The 14,618-nt window shown below is 45.8% G+C and overlaps 1 protein-coding gene across 2 annotated transcripts in view; it reads right to left on the reverse strand.

Moving 5' to 3' along the window:
* The window catches only part of GOLM1 (golgi membrane protein 1), a 57,415-nt gene extending 43,784 nt beyond the window's left edge, over positions 1-13,631 (reverse strand). The window contains exons 1-3 of one of the 2 annotated variants that reach the window (XM_068553405.1): positions 13,486-13,630; positions 3,297-3,446; positions 884-1,063 (exon numbers count right to left, since the gene is read on the reverse strand). In XM_068553405.1, coding sequence (XP_068409506.1) covers positions 884-1,063; positions 3,297-3,425 — 309 coding nt within the window. In that variant the 5' untranslated portion in view covers positions 3,426-3,446; positions 13,486-13,630. Of the gene's footprint in view, positions 1-883; positions 1,064-3,296; positions 3,447-13,485 lie in introns of both variants that reach the window. The other variant, XM_068553404.1, reaches the window with a different exon arrangement.
* Between the last annotated feature and the right edge of the window lie 987 nt (positions 13,632-14,618).

Raw genomic sequence — 14,618 nt, forward strand, 5'->3', positions numbered from 1 at the left:
TACTCCGCAAATAAAAAAAAAAAAGTATTTCTCACCTTTTAAACCAGTTAACACAGGAAAAGTCTGAGGCCCTATCTAGAAATGATTCATGATCTGGTAACTAGTAGCACTTTACACAGATTTGGCTCTTACTAATCCGTGTGCCTCTCTCTGTGAAATGCTTGATTTATTGGAAGGAGGTCATATCCTGAGATCCATTATCTTGAATGTGGACTTGGTTTTAGTAGGAAATAGTCAGATCTTGCGAGGAAATAGTCATGAGTTTGATGCACTTTAGAAAGGAAGATATTAGTAACTCACACCGTTATACAATTTAACAAACAGGAAAGTGGAGTCACACAGTCCCAAGAAAACCAGAAAAAGCAAGACACATAAAGCTTAGATACGCTCACTAATGGGAAGCCCCTTTTTTAATCTGTGCAGGATCTGGTATTTTTTAAATTTAAAAACCAGCACTCTTGGGTCCCCTACCTTCTTTGTTAGTATATATGAGGAGGTCTACATCTCCTCTCACTGTGAGATACTCAAGGGCACAAATGCTATTCCTCTGTGAGATACAACCATCCGGCACAGGCCTGGCACAGAGTAGGTACTTAATGCATACTTCTAGAAAGTAAGGAAAAAAGGTAACAGGAGGACGAACGTGCCGCTAAGACAGTTCTTTTGCATTTCTCCCATTTATCAGCACTGCAAAAGTTTTTCCAACAAACCCACCCAGGGCCTAACGGCGATATGAGGAGACACCCAGAGCTTGATCAAGAGGCTCATTCCACGTAACTACATTACATACACACACAGCAGCTTATCCTCCCACTGAGGAGAATTCGACAGCGTATAAATGGTACTTAGAACAGAATTAAGAGGAAAACCAAGCAGGTCTTGCCTTTTCATCCTGGTATAACTTGTTGACGCTCTCCATCTGAAAGTTGTGGCTGGACTGAATTTTGTCCAGCTGTTCCCGCTGCTTTTCCAGCTCCCCCTGGAACTCGTTCTTTTTCATCTCCACGGCCCCTCGCTCCGCTGCCGCCCTGCGGACCCTGCCTTCCAGCTCCACGATGCGCGTCTGCAAGGACATCGCAGCGTAAGGACCGTGTCAAGCCATCTCCAGACCAGACCGCCCGCGCTCCCTCAGCAAGACCACACTGGGGCCCCAGCCAGCATCAAGTGTGGTCACACACAGTGTGTTCCCAGGGCTCAATCTTTTAGGTCAGCGGTGTAGATGCTCCCACAGGTTATTCTAGAGAAATGGTGGAATTCACTTCTCTGAGCATCTGTGTCTCCACTGCGTGTCGCCGTGGAAACACCACCACACCCCTCACAGGGATTTGGGAGGCCTGAATGAGGCAGGTACACACACACCTCATTTTATTGAGCTTCACAGATACTGTGTTTTTTAGGAATTGACGGTTTGTGGCAACCCTGCGTGGAGCAAGTCTGTCAGCATCATTTTTCCAACAGCATTTGCTAACTTCACATCTGTGTCACATTTTGGTAATTCTCGCCATATTTCAAATTTTTTCATTATTATTACATTTGTTATGATGATCTGCAATCATGATCATTGAAGTTACTACTATGACTCCCTGAAGGCTCAGATGATGGTTACCATTTTTTAGCAGTAAAGTATTTTTATTTTTTTATTTTTTGGCCATGTCTCAAAGCATGTGGGGATCTTAGTTCCCCGACCAGGGATCGAACCCGCACCCCTGCACTGGAAGCGAGAAGTCTTAACCACTGGACCGCCAGGGAAGTCCCAGCAGTATTTTTAAATTAAGTATGTACTTTTTTTAGACATAACACTATTGAACACTTAACAGACTACCATATAGTGTAAATATAACTTTTTATGCACTGGGAAAACAAAAACTCACGTGACTTGTTTTATTGCGCTATTGGCTTTATTGCGGCAGTCTGGAACTGAATTCGGGATATCGCCAAGGTCTGCCTGTACATAAAATGCCTTATGCTTTACCGGGCGTGAGCTGGTGCTCAAATATTTAGTTCCTTTTCCTCACTAACAGAGCATTTAACACTCTTTATAAGACACAATCTCTGAAAACAGATTCAATTCTCTGGACACCAAGACCCCATCTGCCCAGAGAACAGGGGTCCAGTGGAAGCTCAGATGAAAGCACTACAACCGTGGGAGGTAAGCATGAGAGGAGGACAAAACGCCCCTATGGGACGGATTTCCATGGCTAAGAGCTCAAGCTCTGCCGTCAGAAAGACTGGGTTGGCATCCCAGCTCCCCTCGTCCTTAACCTCTCCGAGCCTTAGTTTGCCCACCTGTGAAATGGGGGAATATAAAATCCCAACCTGAGAGAGTCTGTGTACAAAAGAAGGTCATGTATGCAATATATCCTTAAAGAAAAATTATTCTGACGCTTGCTAAAATGATAAGGAAAACTTTATTCAAGGCTACTGCAACAGGGGTCGGGACTACTGCAGTCAGGAGAGAAACTGTTCTCCACTCTGAGCACAGCAAAGACAGCAGAGGATTTATAGCCAACGAGCAGAGTGAGGGGGTCAGTGGGTGGAAAAGCACTGAGAGGGTGGGGAGATTCTTGCTAAACTGGCCTCACAGGAGTCTTGCTAAAGGCAGGCCCAGGGCTAGACATCAAAGATAAGGGATGAGGAACCTGCTCAGGTATCAGGGGTGGAGGGATGAGTTAGCGGGATTCTTTGCTATGCCTGGGCTGGGCAGGCCAAAAACAGTATGGGGGACCAAGATGGAGGCCTAGTCACGAAGGGGGCTCCTCAGAGGCTGACTAAACTGCAGTCAATGAGAGTCTCTGTCACTGCTCAGCACTGCCTGACCCACGAGGGGCAGCAATGAATGGGAAAGATAAAGTTATTATTATCAGTAAATGATGCTGATAAAGATTCGTACCTCTAAAAACATATTTCTCGTGCCCGTTCTCCACGTACATTACCAACACCACTCTTAGATTTTGAGTGTGGATTGGAGGACCAGAACGGGCTGTGGGCAGGGTACTTACTACTTACGTAAGTTGTCTTCCCAGAACCAGCCCAAAAGGCTTGACTGAAAATTGTTAACTCACAGGAAAAGCAGAGAGGCATGTCCTGGCAGCAATCCTAAAAGTCACAAGGGGGTCCTCTCCCACCCAAGAGCAGAGCTGGCGTGGAGTCAGGCCCGGGGCTGGGTGGGGGGACATGCAGAGCCCCCAGCGAGCATTACAGCACGCAACACCTTAGGTGGTGATAAACAGCAAGCCCCTCGGACCCCACCGCCCAGCAGCTTTAAATACGCTATGACATCCACACAAACAGAACACCTGGAGATCCACGCTCCGGGAGCTCGCAATCCAGTAGTTGAAGCCCAGGACAATGATACAGGCCACCAGGGCAGCCAGCACGAGGGGCGGCGACTTCATGCTCCGACGTCCGTTTCCCAATCCCATCATCTCAAAGACCAGGCTGAGAATCTGCCAAATAAAAACAAATACACAGGCCTCAGTAGCAGTATTAGCATGCCCCAGGCACGCCACAACCGTCATCACAACCAACACGAAGGTGTCCTGCCCCGAAACATGGGCTGGCATCTTCTCCTTGAAATGCAAAGCTGTCAGTGGAGAAGACCGTGTAAGTAGCCCACCCAGAGCCAGTGGTGTGTGCCCTGGGCAGTGCGGCCAGATCCCTGGGACAGGCTTGTGGGAGCAAGCACCGTCCTAGAAACCCATCACACACCGGCTCAACACCTCGGGCAGGTAACAATTTCTCTTACGCTTCAGTTTTCTCATCTATAATTATAGTTCCTACCTCCCAGTACAGTCTGAGAAATCACCTCTTTAAGCAGCAATAGCAAATATTAGCGCTTCTACATCACACTAGAAAGACTCCATTTCTCATTATTCCCCAAAGCCTTTTTGATCTGATTCCTAACCAGGGAGGGTTTTTTACCCTGTGACAGAATTGCCAAAGATACCCAATTAAAGTGTTGCCTGAGCAAAGCCGGAAAGCCTTCTAGAGGTGTGTGAAGCCAGGACCAGAGGTGCCCCGCCTGCAGCAGAAATAGGCATTTATGCTCTGCTTCCTTTGAGCGCTGTTCTCTCCCGTCGAAGCCATATCTGTGCAGCACAGCCAAGTGAGGAGGAGACTTCAAGGGCTGCAGGGAGCACGGAGCTTCTTAAAAGAAACACAAATACAGCTGAGAAGAAAGGAGCTATGTTTCACTCACGGGCTTCAACCCCAAGCCAGGTCTGGCTGGACCCTGGCCCTGGTCAGCAAGGACAAGGGGGAAGCTGACTTTTCCAAATGGCTTTCGCTGAGCCAAATTAAAGGACCTTATCAGAGGGAGGGCAGCACACACAATAAACAGTCTCCCTCAGAACAGATATGCTTTTATGCCAGGTGTGGCCAGCAACGGAGGAAGAGGAAAAGGAGGTGAGAGAGGAGGGGGAAGGGAGACTACCAGGAACTCAGTTTTGAGGTGAAGTTCCTGCAGGTGAGAACACAGAAGAGCTGACAAAGCTGGCTCTCCCCCATGGTATCTGTAGCTAAGTGTGTCCCTGGGAGACATCCTCTGTCTCTGAATGAGCAATCTAGTTGAATCACCTAAAACAAAGCACCCCCAAAATTCCCATGAATTGAGGGCTGAGTCCAGCCTCCACTGGCTGATGGCTTCTTCACCAGCTTCTAGTCTCTCGGGACAAAAGAGGGAAAAAAGTTTTAAATTCAACTGACAGTTGATATCAGCAAATATTGTACGTACTAACAGAGACTAATGCTCAGAAATACTAAAGTTCTAGAAAATTTTATAGATCTGCTAAAACTGTCTCCACTGCCTCATCATGTTTGATTTTGATCACACTTTTTTTTTTTTTTTAACTCTTATTAACTTTTTAAAATATAAGAAGACAAATACAATTGGGGAGAAAAATCACACGAAGTGTGAAATTAAGACTCCTCCTCTTCCCACTCCACTGGCTGTATCCTTCTATTCCAGCTGTTCTCAACCCTCAGAGAGCATCAGAATCGCCTGGGACACTTCTTAAATTACCAACAACTGGGCCCACTCCTCCTTTCTCTGTAAAATTTTTTGCCCATAATTTTTGGTGGTTGGTGGTGTTTTTAAAATAATCTAATCTTATCACTCTTTTCCTTTATTGCTTCTAGATTTTGCTTATGTTTAGAAAGACATTTCCTACTCTAAGTTTATATATACATTTACCCATATCTCCTCTCAACATATCTATGGTTTCATATTTATATGTAAATGTTTCATCCACTTGGAATTCCTTTTTGACGCAAGGAGTAAGGAAATACAAAGAAAACAACTTTTTTTTTTTTTTTGTAATGGCTGGCCAGTTCCTTGGGCATCCTTTATAAAATAAACTAATTTTACTTAGTTCTTTGAAAGGCCATCTTTGTCATATGCTTAATTCCCTAAAAATAAACTTTTAGATGGGACCCTCACTTGATCTTTTGTTATTCCTGCAGATGTAAGTCAGGGTGGGTATACTATAACTCTGAAAACAATATAACTCAACTCTCACTTCAAGGAAGTGTACAGACGATCATTTAACATTCTCCTTCCTTTAGCCAGTCAATAAAAAATTTAATGAGCAACTACTAGGGGACAGGTGCTGTGCTAGCACCAGGAAGCTCAGGGCAGTGTTGAGAGAACAAACTCTGGAACCTGATGGCCAGAGTCGGATCCTGGTTCCACCTCTTCGGAGTCACAGGACCCACCTGTGCCTCACCGTCTTCCTCAGAGGGTTAAAGTGAGTAACAGATGAGTAAAGATACGAGAAGTGCTTAGAACCACAACTGGCACATAGTGTCAATTGCTCGATAAATGCCGACTATCATTATTAGAGATGGAAAGATGAATAACAAATCATTTCCAGATCTGGTCTTTTTCTCATTTTATAAGAAAAAGGTGATGAATGTTTTCCTTCCTCAATCGTTCTACTTTATAGGAACCAGCCATCTGCGTTCTTCCCTTGACTCTGCTGTCGACTGAAGCAGCAGTAACTGCCATCTCCTGGGACTGACTCCGGATGCCGCTGCAGCAGTAGATATCCCAGACCAGGACCACATTATGTAAAAGAGAGGTTCCAGGAAGTTGCGTACAGTCTCAGAAGCCCGTCACTGTGACCTAGCACTTGGCCAGCCGGACGGTGTGCAGCCTCCCAGGGGGACGGTTAGGAGAGCCCTGGACTTCCCAATGGACACAGGGCTGCCCAGGTAAGAAGATGACCACGAGGAAGGGAGGGCCAACAGTGAGCCTTTGGGCCTGCAACATGCCTCACCACGGACTTCCAGGACTGCAGGAACCCTGCTGCTGAAGACAAAGGGACAAACACAGGTGGTAAATGCCAAAGCCTGATGAAGACTGAGGGCAGGAGCTCAGAGCCAGAGTTTACGGCTGTCAAACATTTCAAACGCCTTCCTCTCCTCCACCTTAGAATTTATGTTGACTGGAGGGTGATGGAAGTGGGTGGGAGACAGACTGTGTCAGACAGATTAATAGTTATAATTTAGGCTTCAGAATGTGTTTTGTCTCATATTTGATTACAGTCACCTGACATACTGAAAAAGATTAACCTAAATCAGCCAAACTCTGTGAAATTCCAGGCTTCCCTGGAGTGAAAGAAAGTGGTGTGTGTCTGCACTAAAAGTTTCTTGGTAAGTTGAAAGAGTCATAAGAAAAAAAACAAACCCTGCAGATTCTTTCTACTGACTTAATTTAAAAAATTCAATCTACTGGTTAAAATTATTGTTTGCTTGTAAGACAAAAATTTTTATAAGCCAACAGAGACCTCTAATTACTTTTTTCAGAAAAAGAAAAAGCATAAGAAAATGGGCAACTGGCCAAATGCATGAGCCCCTTGAACCTCCTAGTTAAATAATTTTTTCATTTCCTCATTCTCACATAGAGGTTTTTAATCATATAGGCAAATATAAGGGAGCAGTCAAATCGGATTGGCTTGTTTGACCAATGTCATCACTGCAGAAACAACACAGCTTCTCCAAACAGCAGGGGAGCGGCACCTTTATTCCTTTTCAGAGGAAATGGCTTCACCAGGATGGCGGAGGGCCAGAGCCGGAGGTACCCTGCACGGAGTTCAGAAGTCACCATAGTGAAGCAAACAGACCAGAGGACGCCCCACTCAGCATTTTTTTTGGAGGGTTTAGAGATATTCTACTCTGTCCCAAGAATGTCTCCAAGGAAGGGGTCAGCATACCAAAGCCCACAGGCCATTGGTGGCCCATTTTGTACATAAGGGTTTGCTGAACACAGCCATGCCCAGCCCTTGAAGTCCTGCCCACAGCTGCTTTCTAGCTACAAGGCAGAGTTGAAAAGTAGAGATGGGGATCTACTCATAGGGTTATTACGAAGATTGAAACAGTTAAAGTATTTACTATCTTTCCCTTCGGGAAACTTTGCCAACTCCTGCTCTAAACCATTAGGGTTAAATGACAAGTCTGTTGTATTCTCCTTAAATTGCTTTCAAAACTTACCAGGAAGTGCACAGATTCTCCTCCTCTCACTTTCCCAACCTCCAATTTTTCCCCAATTCTAGAAGCTAACAGTTTAGAAAGAAAAACCTTTAATAGCATGGTAACTGTAGTTAATAATACTGTATTGCATATCTGAAAGTTGCTAAGAGAGTAGACCTTAAAAGTTCTCATCACAAGAAAAAGAAAATTCGTAACTATGTGGTTACAGATGTTAACTAGACTCATCGTGGTGAGCATTTCACAATATATACAAATATTGAATCATTTTGTTGTATGCCTGAAACTGTTATGTCAATTATACTCAATGAAATGTTTTAAAAAGAAAAACTAAGAATTGATGTGCATGTTTAGCGCTACGCAGTGAAAATACCAAAAACTGAAGTGAATGAGTGAAAGTGAATGAGGAGAACCAAATTCCACTGTGTTTCTTCCAGCACTTGATTTTCTGAAGAAGGGCCACCTTCCCTACAGACACCGAGACTACACGTTGGCAGGTGTTCCCAAATTCCTCCTGGTCTAGTTCAGGAGTTGGCAAACTTCAGCCTAAGGGCCGAATCCTGCCAGCCACCTGCTTCTGTACACTGCCTGAAAGCTCAGATTTTAAGTTTCTTAAGTGAAGAAATCAGAATAATAGTATTTCATGACATGAAAAGTACTTGAAATATGTGAAATTAAAGTTTCAGTGTCCCTAAATGAAGTTTTATTGGGATACAACGATGCTCATTCCTTTACGTACCGTCTATCGCTGTCAGGCTACAAGAAGTGAGTAGCTGTGACACAGCCCACAGGGCCTGCAGAACCTAAAATACCATCTGGCCCTTTACAGAAAAGGTCTGCTGTACCTTGAGACACCTGCTGTAGTTCAGTGGTTCTCAAAGTGTGTTCCCTGGGCCGGCAGCATCAGCATCACGTGGGAACGTTAGAAATGTAAATGTTCTGGCCCACCCCACACCTACCAAGTCAGCGACTTGGGGTCTGTGTTTAAAAGCCCTCCACGTGATGCTGATGCAGGTCAAGGCTGAGAACCACTGTCCTCTCCAGAGCTCACTGGACAAGTCTGACAAGTGAATCTTGTTCTGGCTGCACTCACTTATTTTCAAAAAGAGGAAAGGCATGTTGGAGGGGGTGTGTTGTTTATCTTTGGAGAAATATTTGTATTTCCCTACTGTTTAAAGGTTAAGTTTGAGTTTTTTCCTCCCGGCTCTTTCTTGGTCTTTGGCCTTCTGTTTTATTCTACTATTTTCTCACACCTCCCATCTGCAGTTGCAAACATTGTCCCTAAACCTATCTACTACTGTGTGCCCTAGAGAAATAAGGTTTCTTTTTACCTCCCTAAGAGGTAAAGAGTAACCCCAAATGGACTCCATTTAAAGTAACTTCTCCGTCAAGGGTCTTTTCTCCCTTTGGCCATCTCAAAGTCACTGCTCACCTGTGGATAAAGGTACCTCTTCTTTAATCAGAATGAAGTGATCACTAATTCCAGAGCAACATGGCTTCTACAGGACCTCCCTCACTGATACAGAAAACACAGAGGAAAGATAAGGAATCATCTATCTGCTACACAGATATAAATGACAGAGAGCATTTTGATGGGTTAGACCCTCCAGTTCTGACAGCACTGAAATCAGAGAAATGGTTAAAAAAATTTTTTCTAAATCAATCATTAGTATATTAAAATTCTGTCCAAGAATTCACCAAGGCAATACTTTAAAAACTGGTAATAGCGAATGAGCCATCTTGAAGTTCCAGCCCAACTGAGCCTCAAAAGACTGCAGCCCAGTCAACCCACAGAATCAGGAGCAATAATAAAATGATGGTTTTAAGCTTGGAGATGATTTGTTATGGAGCAACGGATGATCAAAATACAAATTGTTACATGAAAAAAGTTACAAAATAGCAATTATCATATCCTACTTTTGTTGAAAAAATTTTTTAAATACTCTCAATAAATCAATATATTTTTCCACCATAGAAAATGTATAGCAAATGTTTATAAGGAAGGCTATATACAAGTTGTAGTAAGGGAGCAGAATGTATAGAGGAATGAAGCTTTCATTTTTTTGCTTTATACCATTTTTTTTCCCTCAATGAGCGTATCTTTAATACAAAAGCCAAACAGTAACAATAAAAAATTGATACGTTAGGCAGATGTATAATGGTAACATTAGCAAGTTTTGAAGCTGTATTTGTAGCATTCCCAAATTAAAACACCGTATTTTACAGCTTCTTCTAAAACAAAACAATGACAACATATATATGTATTATGAAGTAGAGAAATACACTGAACTGATTCAAATACGTTCCAAGGCTCCCTTCTGTGCTGGACCTCACCACCGGGGACACTAAGAAGACCCAGGTCCCTGTCTTGAGCCTGGGCAGGTAACTGAGAGGAGATGCAGGGCAGCGTGAGGACCCGTTTCTGACTTGGTGACGGGGCGGTTCCTCTTCTCCTCCCAACCTTCTGGGCTCATTTGTAAAGGGATAACCTTGGGGTCTGTCTTCTAAGGCTGGTGTGAAAATTAAATGAGAGCATTTACTTGCCACCAAGTAAATACTTAACTGAAAGGAACTGCTGTGGTATTGAGAGTGTGGCTAAAGTGAGAGAACCAACTGTCTACCAGCAGGGTGCATGCATCCCAGAAAGTGTAAAAGATGCTCCACCTGGCTGGGGAAAAAATCCTAGAAGTTACATTTATTTTTATCCAAAAAGTAGAATAGCAACTATGTTTTAGTAATATAAATATTACATATAACAAGTTAAATACATTATGTATATACTAATTATTTTACACTATGTTACACTGTACTAATTATACTACCATGAAATAGTAATAGTGCTAATAAAAGCAGGAACTGACTGACTGCATCCTCACAAAGACCCTCTGTCGAGGGTCACCTGTCACCAGCCCTCTGGGGTGCCTGAAGCGCTCCTTTGACTTGGGCTAGCGCACCATGAGGTAGATGGACAAATTATAACTAAACTAAACCCCACAGAGGATATGAATAGCTTTAAGATTCCTACAAAAAGCACAAATTAAAGCTACACTAATAAACGTTAAGCAGAGGTGAACACAAGCCCAAGGCTGGGAACACACTTCCCGCCCTGAGTCAGCTTCACCTGAGCCACATCACAAAGTAAAAACAATGCCGATGTACTCAGATCTGACAAGAACCAGGCCAAAAATACTCAAAATTCAAGGAGTATATGAAAAGGGGTTTTACCTCCACTGTGATTAACAGTGAATCCATCCCTAAGTGTAAACTGAATCTTGAGGTACAAGAAAACAATGACAGCACATGTATATAATTTATAATTAAGTAACAAACACACATACGAGGAGTGCTAAAAATTGGCCTTAATTGAGATATAATTGACATATTACAGTCTTCGTTTTAGGTGTTAAAATTTTTTTTACTAACAAGAATGAGCAAAAAAGCTTGGAAACCACAGCAAACTACAATATATATCACTATAATCATATTATATGGTATTTTTACATATATAGTCTTCCTGTCAGGCACTAATTAACCTTCAAAACTTTAGTGAGAGGAAGTTCTGTTAATGCAGCCTTGAAGGAAAATAAGATCAAAATGTTGTAAAAATCTGAGAAGGTATGCATTTTTTTTCCTGAAAATGGGGGAAATTTCTTTGTGAAGCAAAGTAGGCTCTCTGGGAATTTTGGAAATAATCCTTAAACTTCAAGCCAAGTCTCTCTTTCAATGTAATTTCATCAGTCACTTGAAAAAGTCTAGAAAAGAAAATAACCACAATCTAGGACCATCTTGGGGGAGCAAGTGAAACCCCATTCACACTTTGTTAAGGTGAACGCCAAGGGCATATCAAGACCATTCCTTTTACTTCCGTGAATTTTTAGAAAATAATTTTAACCAAGTTTTTTTTTTTAAACCAAAAAAAGTGCTTTTTCTTCTTATCCCAATTACAGATGTTATTTCCCATTTCCCAAGTCATTAAACGAGAAATTAATCTTTTCCTAAGGCACCGTAGTTTTTTCTAAAGAAAAATAAAAACAACAATAATACAACTGAATTAAAGCCCCAGGCACAGGGCCTCTCATCCCTGTCCCTGCCTCCCCCTCTCCTGGCCACCCCAGGCCTGTTTAGAAGCAGGGCTGGTCTTCAGGGACCACACTACCTTCAAGCTCCCTTTCACTAAACTGCCCGTGATGGGATCCTGTTCCCCACGCAGCACAGCTGGCTTGAAGCGACACCCCACCTTCTAACTCTTCCCGGCAGAGGCAGTTTCCCCAGGCTCTGCCTGGCTATCCTTTGTGCTTCAGATGCAGAAAGCCAGCTTGCAGCATTCACAGGATCTTCAGTACAGTCAGCAGTTCCCTCCCTGCTGGGGGAAGGTGGCCACATAAATGGACTGAAGGTAGCCCTGGGCCTGACATGGTCAACCATCCTCACTGCTGTTTCAGCCACACCCCTCAAAAAAAACTATAAAAATGCAAAATCTTTTCATTCCCCCATCAATAACTGGACCTAGGGCCAGCAATTAGAAAGCAGATGGCATCCTTAGCTCCTAATGGCAACGTCCCCAAAATCTGACACCACCCCCCCCAGCATTCCTTCCTCTCATCGTTGGTCTTTCATTTTTGAGAAAAACCAAAAAAAAAAAAAAAAAAAAAAAAAGTGGTATCTTCACAGGAAAACAAAATACGTCTTGAAGAGTTAACCTGTTTTCTTTAAACATCCTATGAACTCAATGTTTTCACCACTGACCCCTTAAAAATTGAATTCTGACCTAAGAACAGCAAGCCTTGGCAAGTTACTGGTTTCTATTTACAAATAAAGTAGAACTATTCTTCACGATAGCATGAGCTTGGCTTAATCTTCTCTAACACAAGTAGAAGGAGCTAGGGATGCCCTAGGAGACCCACAAGGACCAACAAGAGATTCCACTTCTCAGGTTTCACGTTACAAAAAATTCAGAAATACTAAAACTGCCAAATTTGAGTCAATCTCATGGCCATGAGTCAAACAGAGTCACTCTAAAGCTGTTAAATATTTAAGCAGGCTACTGGACATCTTACTCTGCTCCTAGGAATGTCCCTCAATATTTGCATAATTTAGGGCAACTGGGCCTTGAAGACCACAAACCAGACAAAGGAAATCTCAAAACCGTGAAAGCCACACGAGTCTGGTTTTGCAAATTTGTAAACGGGATATCTTAAGCACCACCATTACTTGCCGAATACAATGATTCTTAAATTCCGCTAAAAAGAACACTCATCAAAATAGGCATTTTGCCCGTTTTGTTTTACCAAAAAACAATCATTAAAAATACTAAATAGGGTGTGACATATAAAGAGTATGAAAACCCAGGAGACTATTTTTACAGCAGAACAAAAGTTCTGTGGCCCCTCCACGCCGCCAAAGGTGGGAAATACAGGTACAGGAGGGAACCCGGAGCATCCCTGAGACGTGCTTCAGAGGAGCCCTGGCGGCTCGCAGACCGAGAACCCGGCGTCAAGCTCCCGGTCACCTGCCAGTACGCGACCGCTGCCAACTTGGGCACCACGGCGGCCCGAGCGCGCGCGGGGCTGAGGGGGAAGAGATGAGCGGCGCGGCCAGCCCGCCCTCCCCGCGTGCCAATCACGCCCGCACGGCTGGCACTAGCGCGACTTTGGAGAATGCTCGCTTTTGACTTTGGATGCCGACGCGCGTGACATACCTAAGAACAAAAAGAAAGGCCAAGCATCGCCCCAGACCGGCCTCCGCAGGGGAGCCCAGCCCGGGAGACGGAACCCGGCGGGTCGGGGCGGCCCCGGGAAGGAGGCTCCGGCGCGGGGAGGTGCGGGGCCGGCCCCGAGCCGACTCCGGTAAAAGGCTGAGGCCCTGGCGCAAGCCGGGGGGTGTTTCCGGGACCCGGCGCGGGGGTCCCTGGGCGCGGGCCCGGGACCGAGGAGGGACAAGGAGAGGTAAGGCGGCCAGAGCGGCCGGAGGGCGCGCCGAGCACGCGCGCCGCCCACTCACCTCCTGCAGCGGCTCAGGCCGCCGCTCGGTGCTGCGAGGCCCGGCTCCCAGGCCGCCCGGGCCGCTCTCCTACCGCCGCCGGCCTCGCGCTCCCGCCCGCTCCGCGCCCCGCGCAGCCTCCAGCGCCGCCGCGTCTCCGGCCTCCGCAGCGGCGAGTCCCCGCCCCCGGGCAGCGCCGGCGGCGCGGGGAGGAGGCGGCTTCGCGAGCGCGAGGAGGCGAGGCCGTGGCCGCGCCCGGACGCTCGGCCCCACGGTGCGCGCGCCCTGGCCCGCGGCCGACCTGTGGCTGGAGCCGGGAAGCCCCCGTCGCGCCCCCTTCCCGCCGCTAGCAGCCCAGCCCCTCCCCTCCCCACGGCGGCTCCCGGCGCGCCTTCTGGTCGCGGCTCAGAGAGCCGAGCAGAGAGGTCCAGAGGCTTTCGGAGGAGGCGCGTAAGGTGGGAAGCGGCGGCGGAGAGAAGGGGCCCGGGGAGACGGGGCCCGGGGGGGCCCGGGGAGACACGTCCCCCAGCACCCCCGCCCCCGCCCCGAGGGAATTTTCCGGAACCCAGAGCTGACCACACCCAGCGCCACACTCCTGGTCATACTCACGTCTCCTTCTCAGTAGTCCCGGGATCTGTGCTCACGAATTTGTCCTTTTTCTTCCACCAGCCCTTCTCAGTTGGTCCTGATCTCCCCACAGCTGTTATCTCTCAGCGCTAATTTGTCGGGTTGCGACCCTGGGACGGCGTGCAACGGGAGACGAAGACTCCTGGGCGCTGCGCAAGCGGGATCCTCTAGGACTTTCTAAGGATGGGGCTTGAGAATTTGAATTTTAAACAGTGCCCAGGTGGCCTTCGGGCACACGGAAGTTTGAGAAGCACTGTTGAGCCGTACCTGCCTGAGAAGATGCCACAAAACTAGCGACCTTTAGGATAACCATACTAGAAAATTCTAAAGCAGTGGTTCTTGACCCTGACAGCATTGGCCAGACATTGGAATTCTCTGGGAGCTTTTAGAGTATTCAGATACCACGGTCCCACCTCTGGAGTTCTGAGCCCGAACATTGGTATTTTTGTTTTAAAGCTTCCCAGATAGTTGTAACATGTGGCCAGGATTGAGAACAGTTTTCCTAGAACAATCTCTTTTTGAACCTA

Source organism: Eschrichtius robustus, chromosome 10 (assembly GCF_028021215.1).
Source record: "Eschrichtius robustus isolate mEscRob2 chromosome 10, mEscRob2.pri, whole genome shotgun sequence".
In the NCBI taxonomy this organism is placed as follows: Eukaryota; Metazoa; Chordata; class Mammalia; order Artiodactyla; family Eschrichtiidae; genus Eschrichtius; species Eschrichtius robustus.